This window comes from Pundamilia nyererei, unplaced genomic scaffold (genome assembly GCF_000239375.1).
Source record: "Pundamilia nyererei isolate P.nyererei 1_Seehausen unplaced genomic scaffold, PunNye1.0 scaffold00091, whole genome shotgun sequence".
NCBI lineage: Eukaryota > Metazoa > Chordata > Actinopteri > Cichliformes > Cichlidae > Pundamilia > Pundamilia nyererei.
In genome coordinates this window covers 2,128,059-2,138,874 of record NW_005187492.1, presented here as the reverse complement: position 1 = coordinate 2,138,874, position 10,816 = coordinate 2,128,059, and the positions used below count along the sequence as shown (strand labels likewise).

Here is a 10,816-nt window from a genome sequence, read left to right as displayed (position 1 = left end):
TCTGTTTTACCCCCAAATGAGTCCCTGAATGTGGTTCTGTTGGAGGTCTCTTCCTGTTAAAAGGAAGTTTGAATTATTATGATGAATACAGTTGAAAGGTCAAAGAGTTTTTGGTGAGTTCCTTAAAACAACTACCCTCAGTTCCTCATATTCATGGAAATTTTAAAGGTGTGCTTTAATTTAAATATTTGTATTAGCAACAAAATACATCAAATTTCTGTAATACTGCAACTTTTCCCCCCCACACACAAGCTTTGCTGTATGTGTTAATCAAGATTGCATCAAATACTTTGAAGTTCATAATAAACCTTGTGCTGGAAGGTAAGCAAAAAAAAAGAAAAGCAGCTATTTCTTCCCTTCTGATAGTTTTCTGTTGGAGCCTTAACCAGATGTCTGCTCTTATTAAACAAAGGGAAAAACATGTTTTTTTATTAGCAGCTATATTGTTTATGCAAAAGTGCAGACATTTACCCTGCTTACCAGTACAGCTCAAGGTCAGAAGTTTCTATTCCACCTGAGATTTTAGTGCATCAGCAGAGTCGAGGTACAGACTCTCCCATAATAAATGCAACATTAAGTTTGTCATTTGAGCCCACACAGTTTAAACTTCTGAGAAAGGAACTGGAGCGTCACTGCACTGTGCGTCTTTTCCATATTCAAGAGCTAACTTTATTGATAAAACTTAGCAGGAACAAAACTCTTGTGCTTGCCAGTGAATGTTTAATTGGTGTGAGAAGCTATGACTAAGGTAACAAGATATGAAAGGGATTTATACATTCAACTTTAAAAAAAAAAAAAAGAAGTCATTTTTGTGCCTCTAGAAAAACAAAACAAAACAAAGAAAAAAACGGGACTTTTTCCATTAGGGGGACCTTCACAGAAAGTCCTCATAATGACTTTGAGATGAGAACTGACTAGAGATGACTTTCACTCATGTCATGACACAAGAAGACAGGGGGGTTAAAACATCAGTCACTGGTCTGTCACAAGCAAGTAGAACGTGCTCTTTACTGTATGTGCACCTGTCAAACTGTGGGATATTTATTTATTTAAATAGGGCCAAGAAGGCATACAGCTACATCCAACTCAAGTTTAGCACATCTGCACTACAGGTGAAATACAACTGTAAAGAAAAAAAGATGATTTTATTTATTCTTTCTTAACTTCATTCAGAAAACAAAAGTAACAAGAATCTTGCAGACAAAACAAAAAGCAAAAGATTGGCTTTATAAGTAGGTCCACTGGGTAATTCTCCGTTTTCTCTAGAAATGCCACCATGAGAAAATAAAAAAAATTCTGAGGCAAAAAAAAAAAAAAAAGAAGACAACAGAATCTCCATATATATTACTGTATGGACTATAGTCAATGCAAGGCACCACAGGAGAAAGAGGGGACTCCATGAAAGAGGAACACATCTAAAATAAAAATGCTAAAATGCCAGTAAAAAGTGAGACATCTCTCTAACAGTCAGGATTGTAGCTGGGAGAGAGAGTGGGAGCCAGGAAACTGTGGGGTGTAGCAATAGGTCAGGGATGGATGATGGCGTGAGTCCCATGTAATAGGTCCAGTTTATACGTGGACAGTCTCTTTAGATGGGCTCCGGTTTGAGCTTTTCAGCCAGGAAGTCGCCGACAAACTGCTCCACCACGGCCGGCGTGATCTCCTCCACATCGCGAACGTACTTAGCACGGGCCGACATGTCCAGGATCGTGAGCAGAGGTGCCGCTTCGGGGAGGTTGGTGTAGTCTCGCAGAGAGTCGCTCATGTCATCCTGCAGGGAAAGAGAAGGAAGTACAGCGCTTAGTGTGATTTAGCAGTACATTCCTCACATGCGGGAATGGTTAAGCTACAATCAGGGCCTCTGGTGGGACTCAGGCCAAAATGACACAAATCTGTCATTGCTTTGACTAAAACAAGCCTGTGATTAAAATTGTAAAAAAAAAGAAAAAGAAAAAGTTTAACAGCAAAATCTTTGCCTTCTCCATCCTTTCACCACATGTTTCAAGTTTCAAGTCTTGTCACGTATAGCATCCTGACATTACAGGTTGGGATACCACAAGAAATTCCATCATGATGGAGAGGAAAATAAAAATATACAAATATATAAAGTCTTTGTTCCCTGTAGTTTTGGGTTGCTGTGAGTTCTGAACATTCTGTGTAGTGAATTCAACATTTTTTCTTTTGCATGACTTCAGTTTTACACCTCATTTAATTTATTGCACAATGTGACAACTTCAGTCTCTAAATTAAATTAAAAAAAAAAAACTAGAAGAAAATATCCTCTATCGAGGCCAATGCATTTCAAAAAGACAAGTAATCTGGATTAATGCTACACCACCAAGTGTAAGGTTCAGCCTGGAAGTTTTAGCATACTTTTGGTGAGTGGGCAAATCTTACATATGATTGGCTCAACATGAGTAATCAGTCCAGAAGTTCTCTCAAGAACTGTCAGCAGTTAGAACTGCCGGTACATGTATATTAGTACTTCAAACATTTTGTTTTCATTGCTAGTTCGAGCTAAACAAATCGAGTGCTTGCTGATGACACTGTGCGCAGCGCTCAAAAGATGCATTTTAAAAGTGTAAACAGGCTCACAGTTTTATTTAAAAGGGGCTGCAAGTGAAAGAAGGCTGTGAATCCCAACTCTACTGCAGCATAAACAAACAGCTAAACCTCTGGTGTAGAAATGTCACCTAAAATGCCTGAAAATGCCCCACAAAGATCAACAGGATTGCAAGTGATGCAGTTCTGTACATGGCATGGGGATGTCTTGTTGGGAGATAAGAGGGAGCTTTTATACTGGCCACATTTGCTGACATGGCATTTGAAGTACAACCAAAAACCTGGAGGAGACACTCTAGACATTTCCGTACTCCACAGCGGTTCACACTTCAGAAAACGAGGACAGCGCCCTGCACTTGAACTATGCCACGCTATAAAATCCAGAACTGCTTGGCACCATTGCACACTTCTTGAAAGAGAATATGAGAAACTCTTCTCTGCCATCTTCCTGCAGACGGCCTGCCCAGGGAGACCACAGAGCCGCTCCTTAGTCACACATCCTGCTGCATAGAAAGACGTGAAGGACCCCGGTGGGCGTCCAGAAGCATCCCTCCTTTATCAAAAGCTCACCCACATCAGATTTGACTCCCATCGCAGATGTTAGCGGGAGATGGAGCAGTGCAGATTTGAGAGGGGGTGTGTTAAAAATATATTGCTGCTGGGTGTATAGTGGGGATTCCAGTTTGAGTTCTTTCCAGTTATTTTAAAACAGCTTCACCATTTTTTTAGCCTGAGGCTTGATATCACCTTTCACCCCTTAACAAGTCAGGATTACAACCTCTGTACCCAGAGATTATAGATATGAATCACTACGGGGGGAAGGCAAGCAGCAACTTTCAAACAAGCTTGAGAGGGCCATCAATTATTGAGGCTGAACATGAAATCACAGTTTCGTAATTCAGCTTAAAGTTCCAGCCGTGAGCGCTTCGGCAACCGGCATTCCTGCCTGGACAGGGATCCATTATTCTCGGCGAATGAATTTCATGTGTTGGGTTTAGCGAGGTCACATAGTTCTCTTAAATGCTTACAGCTAATATACTAATATCATTTGCAACATTTTCCTCATCCTCATGACACGATGGCCCAGCTTCTCCTCAGCTTAGCTTGCTGGCTTGGAGGGAGAGCCTCAAAGATTAAAGATCACTTCCATATGGCAAAGATTTCGTTTCAAATGCAGAACATACAAGGAAAGGCCAGAGGGTGGCACTGCAACAAAGAGCTGGACTTTAAATAAAGGCCTCTGATGCTGTTAGTTACTGATTTATGTGACAGAGTGAGTTAAGTGGAACAAAGTCAACGATATCGCAACTTTGGATGGATTTCCTGCTTCATGTGATACTCCTCGAAGTTCAATTTGTTGTCTCTTCTTTGTTATCAGAGGATCCGCAGCTACTCTTGTTAAATGGATCAAACCCCACAATGAGCCCTCAGACTTTTCATTAAATAGCTGCACCGCTACCTAAAAAGGATAAGTATGCCAAGATGAAGTCTGTGACCTCTACTTTGCAAAACTGCTAACAGATGGAACAGATGAATTGAAGTGTGGTGTTTTGTCATAGGCAGCTAACTTCCTCTGAATAGACCATTTTATTATGCTGCAAATCACCGTACATCGACTACTTAATGCTCACAGATGTAAGCTGTCACTAAGGACAATGTTGTTACGAGAGAAATACTGCTTAATTCTCCGACTACAAATAAAAGCTCTTGCTTGCAGGCTCACTTGCAGCCATACGAAGCGTAGATTAGAGATCATCTGTAAAGAAACCACAACGAGAGAAACTCCAAAATCCATCAGTGTGACCTTTTCAGCATTTTTGATATGAGAAGATGTAATCTGTATATATATTTTTTATTTATTTATTTATTTATTTGTGGCTTTTGGCTTGTGGAAACTGCTTCTCACGAGGTGCAGTCATTTCAGAGGGGCCCTCTGCAGCTCAGCTGAGAACAAAAGAAAGAAAAAAGAAAACGACAAAGGGCCTCTGCTGTAACCCAAACTCACAGCTGTGATAAGGCTCAGCTTGTGTTTACCGTGTGGGACCTGCTGGGCCGTGCCAGGCTTGTTCTGATTACTGATGCATTGTGGCATTTCACAGACAGACATCGACCATCTGATAAGGATTCAGCTGATAATGATGAACCCAGCCACTCGCCCCTGAGCTGGGGTTGTGTCCATCTCACAGGTCACCTTTGATGTCCTGAGAAAAAGTCGTCATTGTCATAGATATATCTACCTTATACTGCTGAAATGTAAAACATTTTTACGTGGTGCACAGATAAATAAATAAAAAAATCCAACAGATGAATTTTTCTACAGAGTTACAGTTATAGCAATGCGCAAAAAATTTCAAAATTTCAGTATATTGATTCGCCCATTTCCCATTTTCCCTGCAAAATGTAAAGAAATGAGGGGTGTCTCAAGACTTATACACAGTACTATGAGATGGGAAAAAAATTTATAACTTAAACTCTCAGTCAATGCAATAATTGTGTTCCATTAGCCCAAGTAGATTCGTCTAGATTCGTCCACATAGAAACGTCTGAAAACGCTTACGTCCCAGTACTGCGCATGCGTGAAAAACAAGAAGCTTGGACCTGCCTCATTTCTGTCTGTCGTTTATTTACTTTCTTGATCTTTGAAACGTCGCGACAAAATGTTGAGTAAAAGCACCGAGTTTTTTTTTAAATGGACTAACAATGAGTTGGAGTTGTTGCTGCGAGTAACACAAAAGTAGAAAATTGCAAAAGCGAATGCCCTCCGCTATCTTGGTTTAATTGGTCACATGACTGCATCATATGATTAACATACGTCATGTTTTAGTTAGTTTTTAGTCTCCGTTTTCGCTGTGGACTGGAGGCCAAAACTGAGAGAAAACGATTAGTTTTCAAACAAAAATGCATTAGTGTGGATGTAGCCTGTTAGCAGTAGGGGTGCAACGATACACAAAATTCACAGTTCAGTTCGATACTTTGGGTCACGGTTTGATATTTTTTCGATACAAAAAAAATGTTCATGCCTTTTTAATTTGTCATTTATTAAAATTATAAATATATATTTTAACTCAAAAGTATAGTTTTTAAATGTAATGTTGCTGAAACAACAAAATAATAAAAAAAATACATCTGATCGAGAAATCACTCATCTTTGGAAAAGAGAGTTTATTACAGAGAAATGGCTCTTTCCAAAATAAAAGCTATACTATACGCTTCTTCTGGGCTATATTCTCAGCAGCATATTAAACATATCAGGTCCCCATAAGAAGAATCATGTGCTAACGGCTGTCTAAATGACTCGGGTAAAGTTTGTAGCATGCATGCTTGTTGTTTTTGTCTGCTTCCACTTGTCTTTGCACTACGATGATGTCGCGTAAATGTGCAGTCATATTCGTTGTGTTCCCACTAGTGCTGTCAGCGTTAATCTCGTTAAAATGACATTAACGCCATAATGCCGCAAATCTCCGTTAACGAGTACCGCAGATCGCCCGTGCATGGGGCTGGACGGCCAAAACCTTAATGAGCTAACTGCGCTAACGCACTAGTTCCCACCAATGTAATTGAGCATTGCGTGGCACATCGACATACCGTTTTACTTTTGTCCATGACGCGCTTACCTTCAGGGTCATACGTCACATGAAAACCAAAATAGTTCCAAAGGCCAGATCTGAATGAGGGTGGGGGAGGTTCAAATTGCCATGTTGTAAGGAGCTTAGCTTCTGTCTTGCTAGCTTGCGCTGTGCTCAGTGGATCTGCGCTTGACAGTGCAGCCTAGGCGGAGTAGTCGAACGCAGATCCACTGAGCTCTCAACATAGACAGCATCGTCAGAAGAAAAGTTGATCAAATAAATTAAAAATTTTGTGTTGTTCAATACATATGTGTACCGAACCGAAAGCACTGTATCGAACGGTTCAATATCGATATGAGTATTGTTGCACCCCTAGTTAGCAGCTAACAAGCTAGATAAACACACAATCGCTAAATATCACAGGCCTTTATCTTCCTTTTTGATGTTTAGCTGTGTGCTTTGTCAATATTTGCATGAGGTAATTTTCTGCAATGCCCGCATAGATAAAATACTGTTCCTGTGAATGCTTACATGCTTACACACATGGTCACATGTAAAGTTACCGGTCATCCATTTAGAAACATGGAGGCATAAGATCGAGCTTTGGACATCTCTACTACAGCACAGACTTTCTCACAACCCAGAGCCCTTGTCTACATCGCTGAATGAGACCTGCTTGGGTCACTAGCTGGTAAGATAATTAAGCATAACCCTTCTGACTGGCCGGTTAGGTTATTATATCCCCACTTGTTGCTTTTGCTTGACACCTCACCGCAGAAACAGAAAAAGCAATAACAAACAAAATCCCATATACATTTGTTACTAGCTAAGGCCATATAACAGTAGAGTGCCTTGGATGGCCACTTGAGGCTGACCCCAGAAATGAACCCACTGTGCAGAAGGTCATTTTTTAAAAACACAAGTAATCTCTTTAAGATTTTATTAAGGTTTAAGGCAAAAACCGAGGCATTAACCTCGAGGGACCACCACTGTTATACTATTGATCTGTATAAACATGTTGGACCACAGTATGACCTTGTCTTTCCACTAACATGATCAAAATGTGCATATGTGAAGCATTCACATTTTACATTAAAACATAATGAATGCAAAAGAAACTGTCAGTGTGCTATGATTTGAATAAATGCAGTACCAGAGTGGTTATGAAACCCACTATAATCTCAAAGTCAAAGCAATCATCCTGTTTAGGGACACGCGCACACACACAAATCAAGCAGGCAAAAACAAAGCTTTGAAGAGCAGAATCACAGTCACTTCTGGCTGCCACAAAAGTCTATTAAATTCTTATGTGACTGGATAATACCGCTCAAGTTCATTTTGCATGCAAGAGCCAGAACACAGCAGAAGTTAAAGAACAAAAGATCTTTCATTCTGCGATTATAAATCAGTATACTGTACTACCCTGTGGCGTATGTTTTTTTTACAGTTGGGTAAGAAGATCCTGTATCATTCAGCTCAGACTGGCCTCCCCCCTGAGGGGCTGCCAACATACTGCTGTCTCATGGACACAGAAAACCCAGCAGCTGGTCTGGCAGAGAAGTGTGTGCCTACCAGGGCACAAGCTTAGCTGAAGGAGCCCAGAGCATGGAAGCTTCACAGAATGCCTGACATGGGAAGCGATATCTGACGCAACCCAGTCTGGAGGGGGAAACCTGGTGATTTCATAGCCGGCTGAGCTACAGCCAGGAAATTAGACCTGCACTACATGGATGTAAAAGTATACGGCTTAGCATGTGTTGCTCCTGAATAACCGCAAGCTCCAGTGCAACAGCGTTTCTTTGTGTTTGTGCCAACATTTCTTTGACCTGACACATTTAACACGAAACGCTATCAGTCCAACTCGTGCTTTCCTTAAAACTTAAGCTTTTCTAGGTCTGCGTACATGTGCCACTGATATTCCAAAGCAGACAGAGTTGAGCTGCCATTTAGCACATGTGCGAGACATGCAGCTGAAACCAGAGCCTGCTTTTGGGCAAGTGACACACCAGAAACCAGTGCCGTCACCCCCAGATTGAACTGGGAGGAAGGCTGGCTTGAGGACAGAGTGCGGGGGAACTGAGGAGAGGTATCTAATCTGGTAATTATGTCTGCTGCTGCACCAGTTCTGGAGAGGTCAAGGCAGAACAACACAAGATAACAAGTATTATGAAAACTCCACGGCTCATCCCACACGGGGAAGATGTGGGAGGAGATACTGCGCAGATAGAAAGGATGATTTGTCAGTATTGTGAGGGAGAGCGCTGCCACGCTCTGCGTCTACCCATCATGATAGAGGCGCACAGTTGAATTGTAGGTCATGGATGGGACTGAATGCCTCTCTTGCACATTCAAGAACAGGGCCTCAAATGCTTTAGTAGCCACTGAAGTTGTGGAAATATCATCTACTGCACATATGCACAAGTTCTAAAGTTTAATTTTTATTTAATTGCAAAGTGAAGGTTGGTGTGGCTGCCCTGACTTTCTGAGTGGAAAGTTTGACTAAAGGGGGTGCTAGAGTGGAAAATTCCAACTGGTAACTCTGGATTTCTCAGTTCCCACTTCAAATGGAAAGCAGCATCAGAGATTACAGAGCACCCTGAAGCCTGAGCTTTTGGCTCATGGGGATTACTTGTAAATAAGCTGACTTCATTACTTGAAACTAATACATCCCCTTAAATACTCAAATCCAAAGCAGCTAAAATTAATTGTTGAATATAAACATATATTGACATTGTCAATATGCAACTTTGTGTTTCCAAAGTATCTCTTTAACTCTACATTTATCCTTTTATGAGTCATTTTACTGTTGTTTCAGTCATTGTTTGGTCTTCTGACCCTCAACTGTTCTGTTCACTCTCGCCACTCACGCAGGGTAACTCTTAGTGGCAGCAGGCAGCGTTTTTCCAGAAAACTGACTCTTTAGTAACTCACAGCAGTCACACGCAGTTAGCAAGCAGGTAGTGAACACCGAGCAGCAGCAGCAGAGCCAGATGTTTCCCCACAGTAGTGGGTAGAAACTGCAGAAGGGCCAAAGTGAGAAAGTAACTGCTGGATGTGGTCAAAGACAACGTGACAAAAATAGGTGAAATCCTCCTCTGGATAGAATACTGTTATTTGCCGAGAGTCTGTTTTTGTCTAACGTGTCTCCACCTCCTTAAAAACAAATCAGAAATGTTTGGAAATATTTGTTTATGCATGTCGCTGTGTTATTGCACTGGCATTTTCACTATCGTGTCTGTATCTGCCTCAAAACCCCCAAACCAAAACAAAAAGAAACCAAAAACACAGGATCGCCTGAGCTGTACATTCAAAGACTAAATCATCCCGAAGCACAGCTCAGGTAGAGCAGGATGTTCAAACCTCCCCCCCCCCCAAAAAAAACAAACAAACCCCAGCTTATGCCAGTTTTGTGTGAAATGGTATTTCACTCTGTCGGCTTATCTCACCTCTCCAGCCACAAAGAACAGCAGCGGCGTCTCCTCCTCCTTCGCTTTGTACTTGGCCATGAGCTTTTCCGCTATTGGTTGAATCAGCTCCTTGGCTGGCTCCAATTCACCTTCCTCCTCAGCGTCTGCATTAACCAGGAAAGAGAAACAGAGCTCTGTTAAAAGCATGAAGAAGCCACATGGGAGAGGAAAAGACGAACAGATGAGTGAAAGTAGTGGCTGCAAGGATAGGCAACTGGAGGACAGATGAGTGCAGAGATGAAAGAAACTACATGTACAGATGGTCCTCAGTCTTGTTGTGCGATTTGGTTTGGCCTCAGGAGACACCAGGGTGGTCTCATATTTTGAGGGTCATCACTTTGCACTCTCAAATTCTTTTCCATGTCTGTTTCCTCTCTACACCTTAATGTCTAAATCATTCAGTGCCATTCACTGGAAAAATTCTTTTCTTTTTTGCATTAGCATTCCCGTATTAGCATATAAATAGATGGAAACAGTAAATACTACATGAAGCATTTCCCACAGCATTTCCCTCTGGGACCTTTCGCCATTGGAAGAATTTTCCGCAGTGTCTGACATTCAATATGCTCTAAATAAATGCCACTTCATTCAGACAGAGCCCCATGTGGAACTTCGCCGAATTATAAAGCCTCAGCCTCTCACCCACAAACAGGACGAGGCAGGGCCCTTCGTGGAGCTGCACGGCGTTTGACTCGCTGAGCTCGAGCACGGGCCGAGGGTGCCAGGGAAAGAGCCGGCACTCTGGGTCGTTCAACACCTCCACCCGGCCCTGTCGCGTGATCATGTGACCCTCCGTGTCCAACAGAATCAATGTGGGAATACCTGGAATGGAGAAAGATGATGATGATGATGAAAGGAAGAGAAACATAGGAGGGGAGGAAATGGGCAAAAGCCTGGGAGGTGCTATGGGTCGTTTCCTTTAATTATCGCATCATGACGCACTCTTTTCCCTTTCACAGTGAGATTTTTTTTTTTTTTAAACCTCTTTTTGGGGATTCTCACCTCCCTCTAGCTCTGTCCGTTACCCCTCTGACAGTGCTTTTACAAGCCACCCGCACTGTGAATACAATCCTTTATCAGAAACAGACACAAATCAGGCAAGCAAGCAGCAATCAGTAAATTCCTGTCTGCACATGTGGACTGAAGTTAACTGAGGTGGGGGAAATCAGAGACTGCAGGGGTTTGAGTGAGTGTGTGTGTGTGTGTGTGTGTGTGTGTGTG

At 41.9% G+C, this 10,816-nt stretch overlaps 1 protein-coding gene across 2 annotated transcripts in view; it reads right to left on the bottom strand.

Annotated features, from left to right (window-relative positions):
• Positions 1–1,169: 1,169 nt before the first annotated feature.
• nxn (nucleoredoxin) overlaps positions 1,170–10,816 on the bottom strand; it is a 69,959-nt gene continuing 60,312 nt past the window's right edge. For both annotated transcript variants that reach the window (XM_005739380.1, XM_005739381.1), the window contains exons 6-8: positions 10,238–10,417; positions 9,575–9,699; positions 1,170–1,771 (exon numbers count right to left, since the gene is read on the bottom strand). In XM_005739380.1, coding sequence (XP_005739437.1) covers positions 1,589–1,771; positions 9,575–9,699; positions 10,238–10,417 — 488 coding nt within the window. In that variant the 3' untranslated portion in view covers positions 1,170–1,588. The remainder of the gene's footprint in view (positions 1,772–9,574; positions 9,700–10,237; positions 10,418–10,816) is intronic.